General features: G+C 50.2%; 1 protein-coding gene across 2 annotated transcripts in view; it reads left to right on the top strand.

The window, feature by feature from the left end:
- Nucleotides 1-23943, top strand: part of KIF2C (kinesin family member 2C) — a 1469089-nt gene that overhangs the window by 872442 nt on the left and 572704 nt on the right. For both annotated transcript variants that reach the window (XM_078671750.1, XM_078671748.1), the window contains one exon: nt 18-108. In XM_078671750.1, the coding sequence (XP_078527876.1) occupies nt 18-108 (91 nt within the window). The remainder of the gene's footprint in view (nt 1-17; nt 109-23943) is intronic.

Here is a 23943-nt window from a genome sequence, read left to right as displayed (position 1 = left end):
GTGTTACTATGTCATAGGTTCACTGCCCGGCCTCTTGTACAGAGCATCTTTGAGGGAGGAAAGGCAACGTGCTTTGCATATGGCCAAACGGGAAGTGGAAAGACTCATGTAAGTATTTGTGCATCTGTAAACATGTCATATTTGTCTTATCGGGGGCTATGCCTGCACTATTGCAATCATAATTTTTTTTATCCAAATACTGACTTTCCATGCATCCGAGAATTGTCATGTAGTTAAGAGGGTCTAGATGAACTCATAAAACACATCTCTGCAGGATTACATACCCTTTTCATAGAGAGCCAGTCTGTGCAGAGTATTTCATTTGTATGTGGACTGCATAATGAAAAGCATGTGGTATGTTCTTAAATTGGCATCAAAGACTAAGAGGTCTAAGGACGAGTAGTGTGTAAGTCAGCAATGTTACGCTTACCGAATATTTGTTTTACATTACTTAGTTTGATTCAGTTGGCTTGAAAAATATTTTTGAAATGGAGTGAAACATTGGACAATAAGCCGAAGAAAAAAGGTAGGATTTTAGAAAAATACCTGTAGGGTTCTTTTAAACAAAGCCCAGTTATGGGTACATATCCGATAGAGATTACTAGCTGCAGACTTCACGTCCAATTAACCCCAGGCGTGAGACTGGATCCGGAATTTTTTTGCCACCGCATCCCTGCGCGCTGGAGGCAGGCGACATCACGCGACTCCGCTGAGGCGTCGTCGGCGCACGGGAGGTCAGCGAGGTCACATAAGCCCCTAACCCGGCGCGCCTACGTCTGTTTTTTCCTTTTCCGCGTGCAACGCGGATCCGATCTTGCTGCGGGCCTGTTTGAGACCCTTTTTTCTTCACCATTGTCTTCTGTCTTGGTGGAACAGTGTGCGAATGCCTTCGAGCTTCAAAACTTGCACATTGTGTGGGCGTCTTATGTCTGCGACGGACCCTCATCTAATTTGTATGTGGTGTTTGGGGGAGGATTATGGCACCACAGTTGGAGCCGAAATCGCAGCGAGAGAGCTGAATTAAACTTCCATCAGCGCGTCTCCAGGTCAACCTTCTCCCCTAGATCAGCCTCGGGAGACTGCTTCAGATACGGCCGTGGTAGTCTTCCTCCTCCGATGTTGCGAGAGCTTCGCTCCCCGGTGGTGAAGTGTCGCAGTTTGTCCCCGAGGGCGGTGTTCGGCTTTCCGGGGGCGTGGACTCTCCACGGTGATATAGCCCTGCGTTTAGGCCTCCTATCCACCGTTTCCCGGTGCTGGGGCTTTGAGAGGCCAAATGGAGACGTAAGCGGCGGCTTTGCAGGCTTCGCTGGCATCTCCTCCTCCTTCTGGGTGGTTGGCAGATCCCTTACTTCGCGCTGGACCCTCTGCGGTGCCGACGGCCCTGGCTGGTTCAGATCAAGGCATGGTCAAGGCATGGAGGATGTGGTGCTGTTTGGGTGCGGCCCCTCTGGGGTCCCTCCTTCAGGCCACGGCGCCTCAGCCTCGCCGCAAACTCCCGCGGGAGTCCCTGTGGTGTCGCGGGAGGTTGCCGGGGCTCGGGCCGCATCCCTGAGCCCTGCTTGGCCCTCTCGGTAGGCGAAGGCCTCCTCCAAGGCTGAGCTGACGATGCCAGAGCCTGGTTTGGGTGGCGCCACAGGGGTCTGTGACCTCTCCTTGTCCCGCTCTGGGTCGAGGTGGGCTGGGATCTCGGTCCCCCTCTGGGCCCTTCTCGTCCCTCCCTGCGGGCGGCTGCCTCTTCGGAGGACGAGTCAGAGGTTGATTCGTCCCGGACTCCGCCGCATGGGTCGCTGAACCACCTCCGTAACATTCTGGGCTGGCGGAGGGCTTTGTGTCACTCTCCTGGTCCCTCTCGCTCCTCCACACAGGCGGCTGCCTCGGCGGAGGTAAAGTCTGTGCCGTTCCGGCGCCTCCTCTTGGCCACTTCCGCTCGGGCCCCTCTCTGGTCCCTGACGCGATGTGACGTGGAGTAGCCCTGTCCGGTGCTGGCATCCTGCCTCAGGGTGCGGACTCTACTGCTCCATACAGAGGTCGTTCTGTATATTCGTCTTCGGACGCTCCCTCTTCGCCGGAGGCTGGCTGCATATTGGTATCCTCTTCCCTGGAGACTGGCCGTCTTGTGGTGTCTTTTCCACCGTCGTCGTTGAAGGGTTGCTCCCCAATGTTTGAGGCCGAAGTGCCCCGCGGAGGAGCGACAGGTCCCCCATTTTTCAGTACCTTCCGGCTACCAGGTCTGGCCTTTGCCCGTCCCGCTTGGCTTCGGGGAAGGCCGCCTTAGTCTGCAGCTGTCGCCCATAGAGGAACAACTTTCTTCTCCACGGGGCCCTACCGAGGCGGGTGTGGCCTTCGCTCACGCAGTCTCCACAGCTGTGGGCATTCTGTGCATGGGGGACCCGATAGCTCATTTCCCGGCAGACCATCTCTTGGAGGTTCTCCACCAGGGCTCCTGTGGGAGAGAGATCTTGCTCCCCTTTGAGGGTGCGCTCCTTTCTTCCTTGACTGGGTTTGGAGGCGTCCCGCCTCAGGGGACCTGGTGCCTCAACACCTTCTGCACCTACACCTTCCGGCACCGCGTGACTCGGCGTGCCTCTCCCTCCACCCCTCTGCTGCCAGTCATTTTTTTGTGGACCGCTTTTCCCACGTTGTTGGCTGCTGGACGGCCCTTGTTGCCTGTGTGTGTGTGTTTTTGCTGGAATTGTTACACAGACTTGGCCCTGAGATTAGGCATTCTGTTTTTCTTTGGGCTGATGTCAAGCCTTCCGCTAGGCTGTTTTTCCCCGTGATAATTTTGCTTTCTCCTCTGCTGTGGAAGTTCTTACAAAGAGGGTTCCCGTGTTTTGGGACTTACCGTACCCTATGTGGGGTAGTGGTAGCTGTTATATAAAGATGTTCCGCTGGGGAGTGCTGGTTGCCTTCGGTGCCTGTTCTCCATGCCGTTTCTGTATGCTGCTATTGCTTCTTGAGGTTCTTTACACGACCCTTGTAGTAGTGGGTCTGGGCATTTCCTCTCCATCCTGCTATTGTGCTGAGAGCTGGGATGTTTGTGTCCTTCTTGCGGCTTCTGCTTTAGCTGCCCTTCTGGTTGGCCTGTTGCCTTCCCGCTGGGTGGGCTTGTCTCTTTCCTTGGTTTCCTTGGGCCCTCTAGGCTTCTTCTGGTTCTTATGCCTGTCCTGGCGTTAGGTGGAAGTTCTGTTGCCTTTGGGGTGGAGTGCGGTGCTTTTGCCGCTCGGGCTGCTCCAGGTTGGGGGGGGGGGGGGGTGTTGCCTCCAATCTCTCCCCTCCCTCCCTTTTACTGCAAAGGGTCCTGGCCCCTCTGCCTCCTCTGAGTTGGGGTCCCTTGGTCGTCCTTACCCCTGTTTCTTCCGGGGTGGTTGCCCTCTGTTGGTTGTTCCTGCCTGTTGGGACTGTCTCCCTTTCCTTGTTTTGGGGTGTCTGTTGTAGGTCTGCTACATGTCTTGAGTTTTTACACAGGTTCCCTGTCTCCGGGGGGGGAGGGGGAGGGTGACTGCTTATGTATTGGCAGGGTGGCTGCCTATGTATTGGCAGGGTGGCTGCTCAGGGCTCTGCTCTTCTTTCTCTCCCTGCCCTTGGACACTGGTGTTGCATTGTTTCCTATGAGGTCTCTTTCGCACACTGTTCCCATGCTCCCACAGTTTTGTTTGGTGGCTCCGCGTTGTGGTGCGGGAAAGTTCTCTGAACAAAACTGACATAGGCGCGCTGGGTTGAGGCTTATGTGACATCACGTATGCGGACGATGCCTGGGTAGAGTCGCGTGATGTCGCCCCCGGCGAGCAGGGATGCTGTGGCAAAAAGTTTCCGAATCAAGTCTCACGCCTGGGGATTATTTTACGTGAAGGAATCTGTGGCTAGAATCTTCTCTACCAGATACATCGTTACCGAAGGTAAGTAACTCGTACAATAAGACCTAAAACCTCTGAAATCTGCCAGATAGTCTCACAGGCCATACTTTGAGCGCCTGCTATGAACTTGCTTACCCAATACAATGCTTATGATCTCACACATGACCTATAACATAACAAATGACATCGATGGCAGAGCTGGTGACATTACATACCACATTGGCGTTGACATAGCTGGTGCCACGAACTATGTAGCATCTATACTCTTGTTTGGAAAAGTTACAGGGGTGTGGAATTTATTAAATATCTATTTGTCCATGGGGCAGGTTGTTTCATAAATCTACTTGTCCTGTAACAAAATCCACTTGTCACTATGGTGCCATGTAGTGGGGTGACAAATTATGGCTGCAATCTCATTATATAAGAGCTCTGATATAGCCTCTCTGATTATGCCAGGGCTCATACCATAGTAGTGTTTTAACACTTGCAATCCCCTTATGTTGCCATGTTTGCGCTGATTGACATAATGGGGACGAAGGTAGTGGTAAGCAATAGTTCCAGGGTTAGAATGCCCTTTTGAGTCTGTGCAAACCTACTAACTTGTGTGTTTTAAGGGTTTTTAACAACTCTTCTCTAACCTTTTTCCATACTGAGAATTGTTGGAAATTTACTCCTCACAATGGCAGACGTAAACCTTCTAGAGTTTGGAAAAAAGTGGTTGTAGGGAAAGTGAACTTGCAAACACTCAGATTTTCGCATGAGCAAATCTACACATGCATTTGTTCTCATGCTAAAATGCAGTTCACAAATATTTTCTAGGATTACTATTTTTTGTCCTACTTCTGTAAATTCTTGGGAATTCACAAAACCCGTATAGCTGCATGTAATGTAAGGACATATACCATGGGTGCACTTTTGAGACTTTCTTAAATAATTGGGCCCTTAATTTGGTCTAGCGTTGACCATGATCTTTTGCATTTATTAAAATTCTGTCTTTCTGTTTCGACTGGCTTCACTGTGAGCGACAGCATTCAGCTCTTTTACAAGGAGCTTATCGGCACACAAAATAGTTGTGTTCAGTGCCAGTAACTACTGGGGCAGTGTGTGCTTTTTGAAACAAACAATTTTGCTTTTGCCAATCGTTGTTATATTGGTGAGGGCCTGGAAGCTCCCACACCAATAAGGTTTTGCACAAATCAAGACATAACAAGTCACACATTGACAATACTAAAAAGCAGACCACCAATTTCAGACCTACTGGCATTTCCAATGCTTGTTTGTTTCCCATTATCCTATTGAAACTGGTTACACTGATTTTCCACTATGAATTTTTTGGGGAAATGCTAGCATGTATGAACAGATGATGCTGCAAAGAAATGGTACCTGAAATTTTACAATAGTATGGCAATGTGTTTTGTTCCCTGCTTTAATTGTTTTAGCAACGTTTTATTTTGAAAGCAAAGAATCATCAATCTTGCTTCCAAGCTTCTGCAAATATTTGCATCAAATCGGAGAGCATTCTTGAATCATTGTAAATAGCCTCATAATGCTAAACTTTGAAAACGTGTGTACACATTTTTTTATTGGAACCATTGTTAGAAGTGCAGTCAGAGCTTACAACATTTACTTAGATTGCTCACTCTAATAAGGGCTTTCAATTAATGAACCATAAATACAAGTTTGAAAAACATAACATTTGGACAAAATATTATCTTGACTGCAGACAGTGCCCTTTCCTGATTTATAATGCGGTCCTGCAAACTGGCAGCCAAAGAGTTTGTGCTGCAGGGGGATGGGCTTACTTGTCCCAAGGATAAGAAGCATGAAAACGTGTTGCCCTTGACCCCAAACAATATGTCCTGGTCGTCGGGCTATAGGAATTCCACATCTGAGTTATTAGATTATAGCTTGTACACATCTGTTTTTTTTTTTAATGGTATGCATTTTTAGACATGACGCAGTTTGTTTGGCGAGCGAGTTTTACAGTGGTGAAGTACTGTATTTAAGTAGATTATTTGAATTTAAAACTTCAATTGAGACAAACATCTGTGTCAAAATACTAGATCTAACATTTTATTTACACAGTGCAGTTCTGAGTCTTTTAGATGGTAGCGAGAATAGTGTAGAGAGGCGGGATAGAGGTAGGGTAATGGTTAATGTCGCTGGTGTAGTAGGGCAAAGTCTGACAACTTACCAACGTACAGTCTGCTTTAATTTAAATTCACAGTCCCACAATGTTCTTACTGGCTATACATGTAGGTGATCCTTTAATCTCCTTTTCAAGGAAGGGAACCGAGAATCTAGTCTAATCTTTTATTTTAGATTTTCATATTTTGGGCTCCAATCCGGACAATGAGTAGGCTAAGGTGTTTCAGTCTATAGTTGGCTGTTTGAAGATTTGAATTCATGTTTGAGATGCTTTTGTTTTGTTTAGTTTAAATGCTATGGAATTGCTTGCTGGCCTGAAGATGCAAGAAACTTGCAGGGGGAAGTTGTGGAAGCTTCAAAGAATTGGTATAACTTTAATAACCATAGATTCATATCTTTGGCCTCCTGAACCATTGAATGCTGCTATTATTATTGGGAAACAAATTGTAATCTTTGTTTTCACTGTGCTACTCATAACCTGCAGATTTACCCTGCACTTGTCATATTGGTAATCCAAACATTCATCATGTGGTTAATGCTACCCTATTTTCAGACTTTTGTTCTCCATCTGTGACTGTTCTATGGCAATACATCAGTTTCTTCCTTCGGCAAAGAAAATCCTAGTGTTTGTATTTTTTTTGGTTTAGTGGAAGTAAGAATGTCTATGAAAGATTAGAGGTTGTTTACATACCTAAAAAAATTCAGCCCAGTCGTTGTAGCTCCCAGAAAGTGCATTTTAGACTTTTTGCGATCTTCTCTCCACATGCACAACCTGTCACATAAGAATCAACCCCTGGTTTAGTAAATGCTTTAAATAGCTGGATGTTCCTTCCTAAAAGGTCATCATCCCTAAGATGCAGAGAGACCTTCCTACTTATTAGCCTCCAGACAGAGCGGTGATGGAGTGTACGCAACACATGTGCTGCGTATGCACTTCCCTGTAGCCTGTCCTTTTAAACATTGAGCCAACTATTGAACGTAGTTGGTCTTCTCCTGCTTAAAACGTTGGCTGTCTGAGTTGGAATCCCCAGTACTTGTGAAATAGCAAACTGTATTAAAATGAATATACACCCTGTAAGTGTTAGTCGCACATTCACTTTACTTGAATCAATCTAAACCTCATCTAGTAAGGTGGATGTAGTGAGCTCTCTGCAATGCCCAAAGCCCACCAAAGTACAGATTTCTCCTGCATGTTGTCTGAGTTTCCAGACAGAGCTCTGTTCTTTCTTGTCATATTTGCCACATTTCACAGGATCCAACCATTTCTTCAAGCCCCTAATTCTGCCATTCCGATCCTCTGCTTCACCTTTCTGCGTTTCTGTGGCTGTTAGACCTTTTTTTTGCCAAGGGCAGTTCTAACCGACCCAAAGCACTCTTAAATATGTTTTCTAACAAATTGGTGTTGTATTGCAACGTTTATATTTGCCTACGTGGGTAGCATACTTCACCATGTAGGGTGTTTTTTTTTTTTTTTTACAATAGATTTTATCGAAATTTTACATCCGACGGGGTGTGCCCCCAACAGCCCATGTTCATACAAAGCACGGATCAATAGTATACAAGTCGCTGATGAGGGTATCCTTTGAGGATCAATAAAACATTCAAACTAACACGCCTCGCCTCCCCCCTCCCCTCTACTGCACTTCCCGCTTGAAACATTGTACAGTCATATAAACATACAGGCATATCTCCGCACAGGCTAAACCTCGAATTAGATTGGAAAGTCATTAAATGGTAAGTCTGTCTGAGTTCCGGATTCGTGGACGTTGGAAAGATAGAAAGATCAATGCCTCTGTATTTCGCCGATGTAGTCCAAATCTTCCCATGCTTTTGCGGGCAACCCCGAGCCTGCACCATATAGGGTGTTTTGATGTGGTGTATTGACTTGGTTTTGATCCTGTTTGAGAAGTGTTTCCATGTCAAGTGATGATTACTGAGGAGCGGTTGTTTTGAGACGGAGCATCTGATCAGTGATATGGACGAAGTGTGGCACGCAGTTTATGGTTTTCAGTTAGCTGGCAGGTTTTAACAGGTTTGCAAGCCACTATATAGTCCACTTAGCTTGGGTATTTCACTAGGATGTCCACTCAGACATTTTGTCTAAGGGTTATGGCCCTGAGCAGGCATACAATGTAGGAAGACAGTGGAGATATCTGCTGGGATGGACTTTGATAACATCACATGTCTAACTGTCTTCGAGTCATAGTATGAAGCTTATTGGGTGCTCCAGTCGTAGGCACAATTAAAGTTCTCTGCAGAGTGGCATGTATCCTCTCTCTGATATTCTATGCCTGTTCAGTTGGTTATAGGTAGTTTATTGCTGTAGGCTGGTACAGTGCTGAGTGACGGACACGACCCATACGTTTTCTTATGCCAGAGTTGCAGTATAAGGAAATTATTCACTGTATGATCTATAATAGACTACTGAATGTTTATTTTCTAGTTTTATCCAGTATTATGGGTGTCTTTCATAGATTCACATGCCTGAATCATTCCCCGTCGTCGAGACGGGAGTCCCCGGTACATAGAAAAGTAATGTCCTATAGACATACATAGAGAAAGTAGGCCTACGGGTCTTGCCTTAGTAGCCTATCTATGTCCTTTTGTAAAAAGGACCAAATTCCAGAAGGTAGCCAATCAGCTACCACCTCCCTCTAGAACCTTCCTGTCAGGAGCCTCAGTCTCTCAGATTTTCTACCGCACGTTGTGCTAGGGAGTCTCCACCTGAGTTCTCCTCAGGTTTTACTAGTTTTATCTCTTTTCCTCACAGAATTTGGATATTTCTATCAAAAACCAACTATGGCTGACCAGCAGAAGGGTCTCTTCAGGGTCTCTTCAGGTAAGAGGCTCCACGTCGATGACTAGCATGAAACCTGTCTGTACTGTCTTTATCCTGACCATTCTCCCAAAGAGTGTAGAATTTGTAGAACCTTTTCTACAAAAACACAAAGACAGAGAAGGTCGACTGCTGCTCTGGTTGAACAGGCTTAAATCCAGAGACACCTTGGAGTCTTCAGAGGACGGTGAGATGGCTTCAGTTTCCTCTAAAATATCCTTGAAGAGGCCAAGGGTTACTTCCCCTAGCCCTACAGACGTTCCTCCTAAAAAGACTACGAAAAAGTCTTCAGAGGAAACATCTACAACGTCTGACAAGGAGGTTCCTGCCTTCAGGAAGCCTGCGCAGTCGTCGTCGACGGGCTCGTCGACGCTACCATCAGCGCTGAAGAAAACCGTCTCTACTGTCTGTCTCCACATCGACGACGATGGCGTCGTCTGCATTTTCATCGACGACGACTACTCCATCGTCGACGGCAGGTAGGCCGGTGTCGTCTATTCTCATTAAGAAGCCCTCGACGTTGATCAAAATCCCACCGTCGACATCAACGTCGGCGACGAAACCAAAACCGTCGACACCTGCACCGTCCACCTCCCCGCGGTCGAAGACATCGACGACGGTAAAAACATCTTCGGCGACGAAGACACCGTCGACGAGCGCACCATCGACGACGAAAACACTGTCGACGAGCGTGCCATCGACGACAATGACGACGAGCACACCGTCGACGAGCACACCGTCGACGAGGGTACCGTCAACGAAATCACCATTGCCAATCGACACCCTGTCGACGACGACACCGTCGACGGCACCGTCGACGACGCCACCACAAACGCTCTAGAAACAATCCGGCTTGATTTCCACACAGCCGTCGACGGTTCCATCGGCAAAAAGGAGTAAAATACCCATTACACCAGATTTAACCTCTCCAAGCAGGGTGCACAAATCACCACCAGCATGTTTGCTACAGGGTGAGGACTCTGACGACGATCAATGCGATCAGGCCACCAGTCCATCAAATCTCAGTCAAGTGCCAAAGCACTGATGAAGAAGGCGACGACGTGGTTTGTACGGAAGAGTCTGTGGATACACAGGTTCAAACGCATGTCATGCCAATGGTATGCCTCCCGGTGTCCATAGTCTCAGACCTACAATTCCTGATACAAGACTATAAACAGTGCTTCCCTGAATCGTCATCAGCCCCACCAACGGAGCAGAATCCACCGACTCCAGGGCAGACCACATCCTCAAAACCTAGACACTCACCTTTGGTGGTCCGTCCAGAAAAGGAACAGGTTCACCATGTCCCGTCTTCTGATGACGAGCATGAAGGACTGGAAGAAGGGGAGGTACAGGACGACCAGTCAGACCACAGATGATGACTACATCGCTCCTTCCCCAGCCACACCTGAGCCCACTTCATCAGATTCGCCGCCAGCGGATATTGGCGGTTTCCACAATTTGGTGGAGAGAGCGGCCACACGATTCCACATGACTGGAATCTCACGAAACGGACTGTTTCTTGTACAATTTTAAGGACCCTGTCAAGAAAACCTCCAGATCAATTCCCATCATTGATCACATTTGGGAACGAGGAAAACAGCTCATGCAGACACCGCTGTGGTTCCTAGGCTAGACAAAAGGTATAAGGCACCGTCGACCGCTCCAGCATGCCTTACTGGACATCCTAAGCCAGATTCCGTGGTTACCCAAGCGGCCCAAAAGAACTCTAGGAACCCATCATCCCCTTTGTCAGCTCCACCGGACAAGGAAGGAAGAAAAGTAGATGGAATTGGCAAACGATTCTTTACTACATCGGCCATGACCGTTAAGATAGCTAATGCCATCGCGCTGCTAGGCCGTTACAACAGACAACTGTGGGAGGATATTGCACCATACCTCACAGAACTGCCTGATAATCTCAAGGAGGAAGTCCAATCACTCCTTAAAGAAGGCCAAACATCGGCATCAGAGCTCATTGACTGTGCTGTAGACGTGGCAATGACCGGCTTCAGACAGCTGGCGGGAGCTGCGGTCTTGAGAAGACAAGGCTGGCTGAAAGCCACATCCTTCCGTCAAGAAGTCCAAACAAAGGTCCTCGATATGACCTATGACGGCCAACACCTCTTTGGCGAGAAGATCGACAAGGCCTTACAAACCATCAAAAAGGACACCGATACGGCACGAGCACTGGGCACATTACAATTTAAAAGCCAGTCCTTTCGAGGGAGCAGGGGCAGAGGTCAGCCTTCTTACAGAGGATCGTACCAAAGGAAATCCTCTTACTCTTATAACCAAAACCGATCGCAGTACCAACAGCGACAACAGCCACAGAGCCGCCAGACCTCGTACAGACGGTCTAACTACAGGGGAAAATCTCAGAGAAAAATCTCAGAGAAAGGCCACTGGCGGACTCCAATGACCGTTTCCTCCAGCTAGTCCCTCTACCATCTCGTTCTTTCAAACTTGGAGGAAAACTAACACACTTCCTCCACAATTGGAGATCAATAACTACAGATCGGTGGTTACTCCAATTGATCCAATTTGGACACTCACTGGAATTCAACTCAATTCCCCCAACAACTCCTCCTCGCCAACTGCAACACAGGCATGTACGATTACTCCTTCAAGAGGTATCTTCCATGTTGAAGAAAGGAGCAATAGAACGAGTTCCATCAGCTCAAAAAGGGAAGGGATTCTATACCCGCTTCTTTCTCATACGGAAGAAGGCGTAGAAATGGAGGCCCATTCTAGACCTCGGGGCACTCAATACATTCTTGAAGAGTCAATCGTTCCGCATGGTGACTATCCAAGAGATCCTAGGGTCGCTGGAGGAGTGAGACTTCATGACGTCTTTAGACCTGCAAGACGCATATTACCACATCCCTATCCACAAACGCCACAGGAAATTCCTCAGATTCGCAGTCGCAGGTCAGCACTACCAATTCTACGTCCTCCCATTTGGCCGCAAATCGGCACCTCGAATTTTCACCAAGTGTCTCTCCCCTGTGGCAGCTTTCCTACGTCAACATGGACACCAGGTCTTCCCTTACCTGGACGACTGGCTGGTGAAAGCACCATCTATGACAGACGCAGCCAAGTCCTCCAACGCCTGTCTCAATATTTTCCAGCACCTGGGTTTGACACTCAATTACCAAAAATCTGCCTTGCAACCTTCCCGAGTTCTCACCTTTCTCGGGGCAACCTTGAATACGGAATGTTCAAAAGCATTCCCATCACAAGAAAGGACACACAAACTTATCTCGCTGGCTACCGCAGTGACCTCGAAGGCACCCCTACGGGTCCGCACTTTCAAGTCCCTCCTAGGGATGATGTCCTCGTGTATCCTGCTTGTCCCACACTGCCGGCTCAAAATGTGCCCTCTGCAGGAGCCATTGGCCAGACAGTGGACCCAGAGCACGGGCTCTTCCGACGATCACATAGTCATCACTCAGCAGATTACGAAAGCCTTGCTATGGTGGATGTCGCCCAGGAACCTCTCGCAAGGTCTACCATTCCTGCTGCCTGCAACTCCGCACGTCATAACTACGGATGCTTCCCTCGAGGGATGGGGAGCGGTCCTTCAAGAATTGCAGATCAGCGGCAAGTGGATGGACCGGGAACGACAGCTCCACATCAACCTCGAACTAAGAGCAGTCTTTCTATCTCTACAAGCCTTCCTCCCGCGCATCAGGAACTCTACAGTGCTTGTCAGAACCGACAACACCACCACAATGCATTACCTGAACAAGCAGGGAGGAACGCGTTCGCTAACACTATCTCGCGAATCGCAAAAAATTTGGAACTGGCTTGTGCTCCAGAATATCACCCTAACAGCGGAGTATGTCCCAGGCAAGGACAACCTCATAGACGCTCTGAGCAGACGGAGATCGCTGTCCCACGAGTGGGAAATTGAACGAACAGTGCTGAACCACATCTTTTCAGAATGGGGAAGACCGCAGATAGACCTCTTTGCCACCAGGGAGAACGCCAAATGCCGCAACTTCGCAAGTTGGCATCCCCAATCGCGGTCCCTCGGAAATGCATTTTCCATCGCCTGGCACAACGTGTTTGCGTACGCATATCCGCCATTTCCCCTGATCCCAAGGGTCCTTCGGAAAATGAAGACGGAACACTGCACCCTAATTCTGATTGCACCGTTCTGGCCGAGACCGCACTGGTTCACGGACCTCCATCGCCCTTCAGTCCAACCTCCAATCCGTCTAGGCCAACATCCGTCTCTTCTCACGATGTCCAAAGGCCAAGTACTTCATCCGAGCCTGAACTCACTCAAATCATCGGCATGGCTCCGGAGTACAGAGTTCTACCAACTAGACATTCCGCAGGAGTGCAAGGATGTCCTCGCAAAAGCAAGAGCTGATAGCACAAATAAGACCTATTCCTTAAAATGGAAACGCTTTTGCATCTGGTGTAGAGACAAAGGTCTCCATCCATTTCAAGTTACCCCAGAGCAGTTGCTTCCATACCTCTTACAACTGGCACAATCGGGTCTTGCGCATGCTTCTATCAGAGTGCACTTGGCAGCAATCTCCCGGTTTACAAGAACTTCAAAAGGACCCTCTTTCTGGTCCCACAGGTTAATAAAACAATTCCTTAAAGGGCTCTACAGATCCTTTCCTCATCCAAGGAGAGTTCCACCATCATGGCATCTCAACGTGGTGCTCAACCAGCTGATGAAGCACCCCTTTGAGCCCATCCACAGGGCTGATATCCAGTAAATCTCCTGGAAAACAGCCCTCCTACTTGCTCTGACCTCAGCCAGGAGGGTCAGCGAACTACAGGCTCTTTCCATACAAAATCCTTAAATGCAATTCAAGGAAAATAGTGATTTTACGAACTAATCCTCGATTTATTCCTAAGGTCCCGTCGGACTTCCACCTTAATGAACCTCTAGTCCTCCGTTCATTTTTCCCAAATCCCAGCAATGCAGCGGAAAGATCCCTGCACTCTCTGGATCTGAAGAGGTGTCTCAAGTTTTACCTAGACAAAACAAAGAACTTCAGAAAAACTAATCAGCTTTTCATCGCCTTCAGCAGACCTAGAAAAGGCATGCCACTTTCCAAGCAAGGTATCTCACGATGGATATCTTCAGCAATTTTCCTTTTGCCACGACAAGGCGGGACGGCCATTACATTCCAAGGTGAGAGCTCATTCTACAAGAGCTGTGTCCACATCAGCGGCGCTATTCGCTGGAGTGCCGATACTGGACATTTGCAGGGCGGCGACCTGGAAATCGCCGCATATCTTCACCAGGCATTACTGCCTGGATACGGAACGGATGCAGCTGTGGGCCGGGCTGTGCTTCGCCACCTATTCCAGTGAGGTGAGCCTTCCTCCTTCCCACCATCCTTCACTGGTATGCACATTTATTTACTTACTTCTTGTTACTTGTTGATGGTTCTTAGTCGCATGATGGGTATTATCTCAGACTGCTTATGCTGTTCCATCAGAAATGTGCATAATGTATTGCTTGCTACTCTGATTCAGGCATGTGAATCTATGAAAGACACCCATAATACTGGATAAGAAATGCGTTACCTGTAACAGCAGTTATCCAGTATTGGTGTTTTTCATAGATTCACATGCAACCCTCCTGCCTCCCCTGGAAGGTCTCACCTCTCTCTCTCTCTCTCATGTATTACGCCTACTTAGCTTAGTGCGTAAGAAAATCTGAGAGACTGAGGCTCCTGACAGGAAGGTTCTAGAGGGAGGTGGTAGCTGATTGGCTACCTTCTGGAATTTGGTCCTTTTTACAAAAGGACATAGATAGGCTACTAAGGCAAGGCCCTTAGGCCTACTTTCTCTATGTATGTCTAAAGGACATTACTTTTCTATGTACCGGGGACTCCCGTCTCGACGACGGGGAATGATTCAGGCATGTGAATCTATGAAAGACACCAATACTGGAGAACTGCTGTTACAGGTAAGTAACGCATTTCTTATGGAGACCAGAGGGTATCGGAGCTAGACGTGATTAGTTACAAGATGTACACAATGGGGGACAGTTTCTTTGTTCTCTGGGCAGAGTAGTGTCACCTTTGTCTGGATTATGCGGTCATTTTTTAGATGATAATACTTTGGCTAGAGTCAAGATTTTGTTCAATTCGGCTCAGTCGCAAGGTAAGGGTATCAAGGAGGCTATTTATTCTATGGGTGAATGGACAAGCAGAGGGACCAGAGTCTTAGATAAACAGGTGATCTTCAAAGGAGGCAAGAGCAGTGTCATCAAGGTGGGTGGAAAGGAGTGTTTGTGTGGGTTTGGGGAATTCAGTGAGTGGAGTTGAGGTTGTGTTCGAGGGGGGAGCTCAGTGGTGTTAGGACTAGAAGTCGTGCTACCACTATCATGACCAGTGAGCACGTCTAGGGGATGTTATGTTTATTCGTGTGTAAGGGTGAGAGCAGTGGAGTTTGGACTGATGCTTACTAGACTAAGGTATGTTACAGGAAAGGAAGAAGCAGTAGATTTAGTGGTTGAGTAAACAAGGTTTGGAGTAACAAGAGGGTTGGTAAGGGAGAAGGGTAGGGTTAAGAGTAGGACCTGCATGCGTTAATGAGGCGAAGTGTCGATCAAAAATGGTGTGTAGGAAGGTGGAATCAGACTCCATGATTACCCCCACTTTTTGCCTGGTGTTTTGATGATTTTTGACTTAGCTTGGCTGGGATCCTGCTATCCAGGGTCCCAGCCTATCTGTTTCCCTCTCTAAATTGATTGCCTGTACATTAGGTACACTCCAGATTGGTTACTGGTGTGAGAGGTTGGCCTGATATATGATGCTCACTAGTTCTAGTGATCACCTTGTATCAGTCCAAACAACCCTTATGGTGATTGGTTGTAAGTCAACCTTATAGACCAGCTATCCTAATGGTAGCATGGACAAAGCAGTCTTAGGCTAAACTCTTTTGGCATGTGAAGCCAGCTGTTTTACCACAATATAACCCCTTGAATACCAGATGAAAGGACACCAAACAGGTTTTTATGAAAATAAACAATATATTTATTAATAACAAACACCTCTGAACTCTTTGTGGTCAGAGGGCTAAGCACATGACAATCTCTTAGGAAAAATACGATAAGTTGCCCAAAATTCCAATGGTGCCCTAGGGGCACGACAAACCATATACTAAGTAAGTGGAATGTGAAAGTCGATAGGAGGAATAGAGCTGTCCAGAGGCTGGCGGTTCGCTAGGACTACGCTATCTTCACCTTAGGTAAGTAATAGGAGGCACACGGGACGCGTGTGCAGAGTGTGGACTCACACGCGAGATGCGTAACAACGTCTATGGACAGTACAGTTCAAGTGAAAAGGTGAGTACGGACAATCCTGACTAGTTAGGACTAAACCGACTGTGGAACTGGACACTAGGACAGTTAAACTACCCTTGAGTACCGAAATGCTCTTGTTACCTCACCCACGGGCTGCGGGTGCATAGGTGCCAAAGTGTGTCGGGTTCTCGCGTTGAAGTCTATGGAGCCTGAAAGAAAAGATGCTGCAGGCGACCAGGAGGAAGATGTCCGGTGCAATCCAAGGGTGGATTGTTGAAGAAGAAGACCTGAAAGCAGAGGGGACAATGTTCACAGTCACTAGCCAGTGACCGCTGTGGAACCAGGAAGGAACCAGATGTCGTCGCAATCAGGTGAAGAGTGGACGCCTGACTCTGCAGCCACGTGGACCAGGAGGTGTCTTCGACGACCAGGATGGAGGCACGAGCTGTCCCACGCAGGCTCTCGCTGTCGGCGGTGTTGGATCCGGATTCGGCGTCAACAGGCCTTGGCAAAGGCAACCCACGCGGTGAGTGGAAAAAGCGTCTGGTGCGGACTAGGAGAGCCCGGGGTGCCCCTCTTTTGGAAGGGAGCAAGGGCCAGTCTGGAGCAACCAGACCAGCAGTGAAGATTTCAAGGTTCGTTGTCTAGGAGGCCACTAGCCAGCCGGCAAGTGGCCAGACATCGTGTCGAGCAGCAAACAAGCAGAAGGGCCCCACGCAGATCTCGTGGAAGCTGGAGGGATTATCTTCGGTGCAGGCGCTGCTCGGGGCTGGGGCTTCTCAATCCCCAAAGCACTTGGTCGAGTTTACCTCGGGAGTCGTGCTGGAAGCGAAGTGCAGTTTCTTTCAAGATGGCCGGTCCCACGTGTCTCGTCGCACCCACTGGTCTCAGCTTTGCTGCAGATGTGAGATGAGGTCGGAGAGGTCTGGGAATCCGGGTGTCGTCGGGCTCTGAAGTCTGGATCCTCGAGGGAAGACGACAAAGTGAAGCCGCTGGACGCTTGATGGTGCCTGCTTGTGCAGGGTGGACACTCCTTCTCCACAAGGGAGATTTCTTCAGTCTTCTGTGTAGAAAGTCGAAGTCCAGAGTTTCTTCTCATAGTTTCAGTTCAGAATTAATCTAATTTGGAATGGAACCAGCTCCTACCTTTATTCTCCTAAAGGGGGCTGCACTACTGACTAGGTCCCTCCCCTGGGTAGGACCAGGAAGGGGGGTGGCTACACCCCCTATCCTTTGTCGGGCTTCCCGCCAGAGCTGGGGCAGGGATGCCCCAGCAACTGGTTCGAACCGGTGTATGCACAGGACCGCTTGTGTGCCCCAGGCATGTCTCATTCCTTTCAGGCCTGTCCTTCCCAATACACAAAATCCTGTCTGGGGTGGTGCTAGCACCTCCCAAGGAAGGAAACCCTTTGTCCAAGCCTCCCTCGCTGGAAGGACTCCCAGCAGCAGGAGGTCAGACTTGTGTTTGTGGTGGCAGCATCCATTTTGTGATGCCAAGGCTCGAGTTGACTTTAACCGGGGTTCTCAGTTACATACATGTCATGTCCCTCTAGAAGGGTGGAATGCTACCCCCGTCGCCAGAATTGGCGAGGGGGTAGTATTCCAATTCGTATGACACCTTACTCGACATGTTTTGATGTTATACCAGAGTTGGCATTTAACCGCGAGGTTGATAATGCACTTAAGAGTATATGGTATAGCGTTATCATGGAACAGCTATTAGGACTTGGTTCCGCAAGCTGCAGACGGGCTCAGTTCATGCCAGAGCACCATCTCACATAATTCCAAGCACTCTGCCTTCAAGATTGATAAGGCCTGCCATAGGAGTTACTGATAGGAATATATGTGTCCATTTTAGGGTTAGATATAGGTATACTATATCTATAGCAAAGGGTGATTACACCACCTTGTCCCAGCTGTCGTGCAGCCAGTTGTGTCAGTTTTAGATGGCCAGCCAGGGGTGGCATAATACATGCTTCAGCCCCTGGTAGGCCCTGGGTACAGGGACTGATAAGGGGGCCCAGTACCAATTGGTAAATGCACCTAAAGTACATGGTTGTCAATTTAGAGAGAACAGCTAGGCTGTGGGTCTGATTAGCAGGCCCACAGCCAGGGAAAGTCGTAAACCAGTGAAGCAAAAAGCAAAAAATCTGGGGTGACCATAGGATTGCAGACCCCACTCTCCTACAACTGGGTTACCCTGGAGTCCCTAGTATATGGTACCTTTGGGATACCTATGCCCCTGGTACCTGAGGCCTACCAGGGGCTGAAGCATGTATTATGCCACCCCTGGGAATCCTTCCGAAATGGCAACACAGGTCTGCTACTGCAGCCTGGGTAAGGTGGTACGTGTAACCTTTACTTAGATATAGTAGATCTAAATCTATATCTATACACACATATAAACAAGTGTGTGTGTGTGTGTGTATATATCTATATATCAGTCACTCCTATGGCAGGCTTTGACAATCCTGAAGGCATAGTCCTGGGTTTTGTGTGAGAGGGTGTCCAAGCATGAGCTGAGCCCCTCTGCAGCTTTCAGAATCCCGTCATAATAGCTGTTCTACGATAATCATACCATATACTCTTAAGTGCATTATAACCTCGCGGTGAATGCTAACTTTGGAATGGCTGCATCAAAACATGTCGTGTTTGGTGTCAAACACTTTGGAATCCTACCCCCCGCCTGTTCTGGTTGAGGGGGTAGAATTCCACCCTTCTAGGAGGTAGAAGACATGTATACACTTACTTACCCAGTAATAGTTAGAAAGAGCCCCAGCATCACAAAATGGAGGTTGCTGCCACAGACATGAGTCTGACCTCCTGCTGCAGGACGAAACTCCAGCAGGGGAGGCCTGGACAATAGGTTAGATGTCCAGGGAGGTGCCATCACCTCCCCACAAAGGCTTTAGTGTATTAAGGCAGGGTGGGTGCATTCAGTGAATGCTTTCCAGACCGTGCCTGTGGCACACAGGTGTCCCTGTGCATTTCCCATTTCAAACCGGTTGCTGGGGCACTCAGCACCAGCTCTGGCGTGAAACTGGACCAAGGAGAAGGTGTGTAACCACCCCTTCCCCAGGTACTCCCATAGGTGGGACCTTAGTTAGTCCAACCCCTTAACATTGTATAAGTATAGGAATCCAGTCCCTAGGACTTTAGATTACCCTTGACAAATGCTGAAACATAGATGTTGGACCTTCGACATTCCATTTCAACTGGAAGATGGAAGAAGTCTTCCTTGGGTTCAAGGAGTGACTCCCCTGTTCAAATGGGCACCAAAGAAGCATCTTGTCAGTCTGCATTTTTGAGGCTACCGTCGGATCCCAAAGATTCTGCGACGGGACACGGACTTCCAGACATCTCCGAGGTACTCCCATAGGTGGGACCTTAGTTAGTCCAACCCCTTAACATTGTATAAGTATAGGAATCCAGTCCCTAGGACTTTAGATTACCCTTGACAAATGCTGAAACATAGATGTTGGACCTTCGACATTCCATTTCAACTGGAAGATGGAAGAAGTCTTCCTTGGGTTCAAGGAGTGACTCCCCTGTTCAAATGGGCACCAAAGAAGCATCTTGTCAGTCTGCATTTTTGAGGCTACCGTCGGATCCCAAAGATTCTGCGACGGGACACGGACTTCCAGACATCTCCGAGGCCGACACTAGTCCCCAGCAAAGCTGAGACCTGTAGCCATCACGAGAGATGTGGGACCGGAACTCCTGGACATCTAGCACATTTGCTAGTGGATCGACTTCCCGAGCTTTCCCTAAGTTGTGAATTGGGCTACTTGTAGTCCAAGCCCTCAGCACCTTTTGCACCGAAGCTTAGAGGCCTACACTCCACGTGTGTTCCGTGGGCCCCCTTCCTGCATTTCTGATCAAGGCCCCATCGCGATCCCTGATCCGTCAACTGATGGGTCCCCACGAAGGATTCTACTTTTTCTTGGGCTTCCCTGGTTGCTCCCAATGTGCCCTGACTCCCCTCCAAAGGGTGAGTCCCTCAGACCTTGCGGGTCTGCTCTGAAGCCAATCTTGTCATCTTGCGTAGGTTGCTGTTGCCAAGGCTTGTTGGGTCCAAATCCGGATACCGATGCTGCAGCACTCGACATCCGACCTTCGACTCCCGGTGCCAATAGGGATGCCTGGTTTTAAACCTTGCGAGGCCCGTCAACGCTTGATGTCGGTGACCGACCCCCACCGTCGGTGCCTTTACTCCCTCGGGTCAACCATGATGACAAGTCGTACCCCGACTGCCGGGCCTTGACCTCGAAGGCTATACGGGAGAGGTCCCGTAAGCTGCTTCGGCAGTCTGCTCCGCGCCGCTCGAGGTCCTGGTTGAGGAGGAAGTAGAAGGACCGGTCGCAGAGCCGCACACATGGAGTCACCACCACTTGTTGGGTTCCAAGTCCTCGGGTAAGTAGAGGCATTCGACAAAAGTGTCATCGGTCTTCTGACTCCCCCCGACGCTTGCGAGACGTGGCTGGGGGTTTGGGCGACACCCCCATGCGGCTCCGCCGGAGCCGTAAGCGCCACGTCCAGCTCCACACCCACCGGTCCCTGGGCTGCACGTGATACCGGAGGAGATAGGTGATTTCCTCGTGGCCGTGAGGACTTCCTTATTTACGTCGGACCCTGTCGAAGTGCCTTCGGGGTCCGTCTGGGAGCAGTAGCGGGCCGGCGGCTCCGGTCCTGACGTCGCAGGGCCCCACAGAATCCGGGTCATCGCCAGTCGACCTTACGACTCCTTCGCTGGCGCCGACCCAGAGGGTGTCACTCCCGGCCCTGTCTCCAAACGACGTTGTCCCCAGTCTCAGCCCTGGTCCGGGTCTGGCGTCTGACCCAGGCCGTCTCCGGCGTCGATGGGTGAGCAATTCACCTACGACCCGGCTCCATCATTTTACCGGACTAAAAGGAGATTGATGACGAGGAGGACTGGGAGGGGTCTGAGGACCCTCTGGCACTTCAGTGCCAGTTAAGCCAGGACTCTGCAGAAGAGCTAGGGGAGGCCAGTGGTCTGGACACTTTGCCCGATTCGTCTCTCCTCCCTCTGTGGCTTCGGAGGAGGGGGCTGCTTACAGCGTGGTGTTGAACAGGTGCCAAGGCCTTGGCTCTTGAGCTCCCTGTCGCGGCTGTGAGGACTAACCTCACCGAGGTGCTCAAACCGCAGGCAAGCTCCTCGGAGTCTCTACTGCCGTTTAACAAAGCCCTCACCGATGTTCTGCTGGGCACCTGGTCCAAGCCCTCCACAGGCCTCCCTGTGGATGGAACATGGCCCGACGCCACCACCCGGCTCCGTGCGACCCTAGATTCCTGTCCATCCATCCCACCCAGAGAGCCTGGTCATCCAGGCCTCTACATACCAAACCGCATTCCCGACCGCTCCTCCGGATCGTGAATCCAAAAGGTACGATCAGTTTGGGAAGAAACTATTCTCCTCCCTGAGTTTGGGGCTCCGGTCTGTAACCACCGCCTGCCTTTAGGCAGTAACACCCACTCTCTGTGGGATACTGTTTTCAGAGGTGCTGACACTGTGTCTGGAGGAGGCCCGGACACAGTGCTGCCATGGTGTCCAGAGGAGACCCGGCTCGCCCAAGCCCTGGCGGAAGGGAGGGATGCAGCACTCTACTTGTTCTGGTGTGGACTTGACACCACGGACTCGCTGGGTATGAGTTGAAACGACGGTGGCGGTTCGCCGCCATGCCTGGATGAGGTCCGCCAACTTTTCGGGGGATGTCTAGGCCACCCTCATGGACATGCCCTTCAATGGCCTTCGCCTCTTTGGCGACAAAGCGGATAGTGCGCTGGAGCGTTTCAAGGACTCCAGGGCTATGGCCAAGTCCTTGGGCCTTGGCCAACGCCAGCAAACCTCCGCCTTTCGTCTCTTTCGTGGCCAAGGAAGGGGCGCCCCCACACGTCCAACCAGCCACAGGCCGCAGACCCACTCAACACGGTTGCGGACGTGGTTACCGCCGTGGTGGTACCGGGGGACACCGGCAGGGTCAGTCCACACCCGCCCCGCATCTCCCGCTAAGCCTTCTTATTCCGACATTTCAGGCCCATTCGACGCCAGTGGGGGGCAGGGTCCGCCATCACCTCCCCCACTGGCGTACCATCACGTCGGACAGGTGGGTGCTGCAAATAGTCTAAAGGGGCTCCTTCCTCCCCTTCGAGGCGACCCCTCCAGCCATGCCACCGCAGTACCACCACATGTCGGGGATCCCTTGCAACTTCTGCAGGAGGAAGTTACGGCCCTCTTGGCCAAGGGGGCCATCGAGCATGTTCCGGGGCCAGAAGTAAGACGTGGTTGCTATCCCCACTACTTTCTGGTACCCAAGAAGGGAAAAGGAGGCCTACGCCCCATCTTGGACCTACGAAGCGCCAACGGCTTCCTCCGGAAGGAGAAGTTCAAGATGCTGACTTTGGCTCAGGTCCTAGCTGCCCTGGACCCAGAAAACTGGATAGTAGCGTTGGACTAGCAGGACTTGTATTTCCATATCCCCGTCCTGCTGGCCCACCGGCGATTCATGGTAGGCCACGAGCACTTTCAGTTTACCGTGCTCCTCTTCGGCCTTGCCAGCGCCCCACGGGTGTTCACGAAAGTGATGGCGGTGGTCGCAGCTCATCTGCGCAGATATGGGGTTTGTCTTCCCCCCTCGACGATTGGTTGTTGAAGACAGGCTCGCCCCAAACAGTAGTCTCCCACCTCCAGACTATGGTTGACCTGCACTCGCTGGGTTTCTCCATCAACGTGCCAAAGTCACACCTGTGCCCCTCTCAGAAGCTCCTTTTCATCGGAGCGGTTCTGGACTCTGCGCAGTTTCGGGTTTATCCCCCCCCAACAGCGGGTTCGAAATATTCAGCCTCTGATTCTGATCTTTCAGCCTTTATCCTTAGTCTCGGTCAGGTTGACGCTGCGGCTCCTGGGGCGGATGGCCTCCTGCATCCTTCTGGTGCATCACGCCAGGTGGTGGAAGCGGGCTCTGCAGTGGGACCTGCAGTTTCAGTGGGCACAGCATCAGGGCAACCTGTCTGACCACGTCCTGATCCCGGAGGGCACTGCGAGCCAGTTGCAGTGGTGGCTCACGAACCGCGATAGTCAGCGGCAGATTTCTCTCCCTTCCCTAACCGGAGCACATAGTGGTGACAGATGCGTCCCTGCTGGGATGGGAGAGGCCACATGGGAAAGGGAGATCAGAGGCCTCTGGTCTCCGGCGGAGTCCCGGCTCCATATCAACCTTCTGGAGCTGTGGGCGAGCCAACTTGCACTGAAAACATTCCTTCCCTCTGTCCGGGAAAGTTTAGTGCAGGTGTTCATGGACACCACCACCGCCATTTGGTACTGCAACAAACTGGGCAGGGTGGGGTCGTGGACTCTGTCAGGCTCTGCGCCTCTGGACATGGCTGGAACACCATGGCTTCACCCTGCTGGTTCAACACCTGGCAGGTTCTCTGAATGCCAATGTGGACAAACTCAGCCGCCGGTGCATGATGGATCACGAATGGCGTCTGAACTCTGACGTGACGCAAGGTCTCTTTCGGCAGAGGGGAGAACCTTGGTTAGATCTATTCGCCACCGAAGAGAAGCGCAATGTCATCAGTTATGCGCGTTGTAATTTCCAAGGCGGCTCTCACTCCGAGACTCTTTTCGTCGCGAGTGGAGCTGCGGTCTGTTGTACACCTTTCCACCTATACCACTTCTGCCCAGAGTGCTAAAGATCAGGCGAGACCGGGCCCAAGTCATCCTTGAGGCTTCGGTCTGGGCACGAAGATATTGGTATCCCGAGCTACTCAGCATGTCAGTCGATCCCCCGATTAGT

The sequence above is a fragment of the Lissotriton helveticus genome, chromosome 1_2 (assembly GCF_964261635.1).
Source record: "Lissotriton helveticus chromosome 1_2, aLisHel1.1, whole genome shotgun sequence".
Lineage (NCBI taxonomy): Eukaryota > Metazoa > Chordata > Amphibia > Caudata > Salamandridae > Lissotriton > Lissotriton helveticus.
Note: the sequence above shows the minus strand (reverse complement) of the source record. Positions and strands in the feature narration are given on the sequence as shown.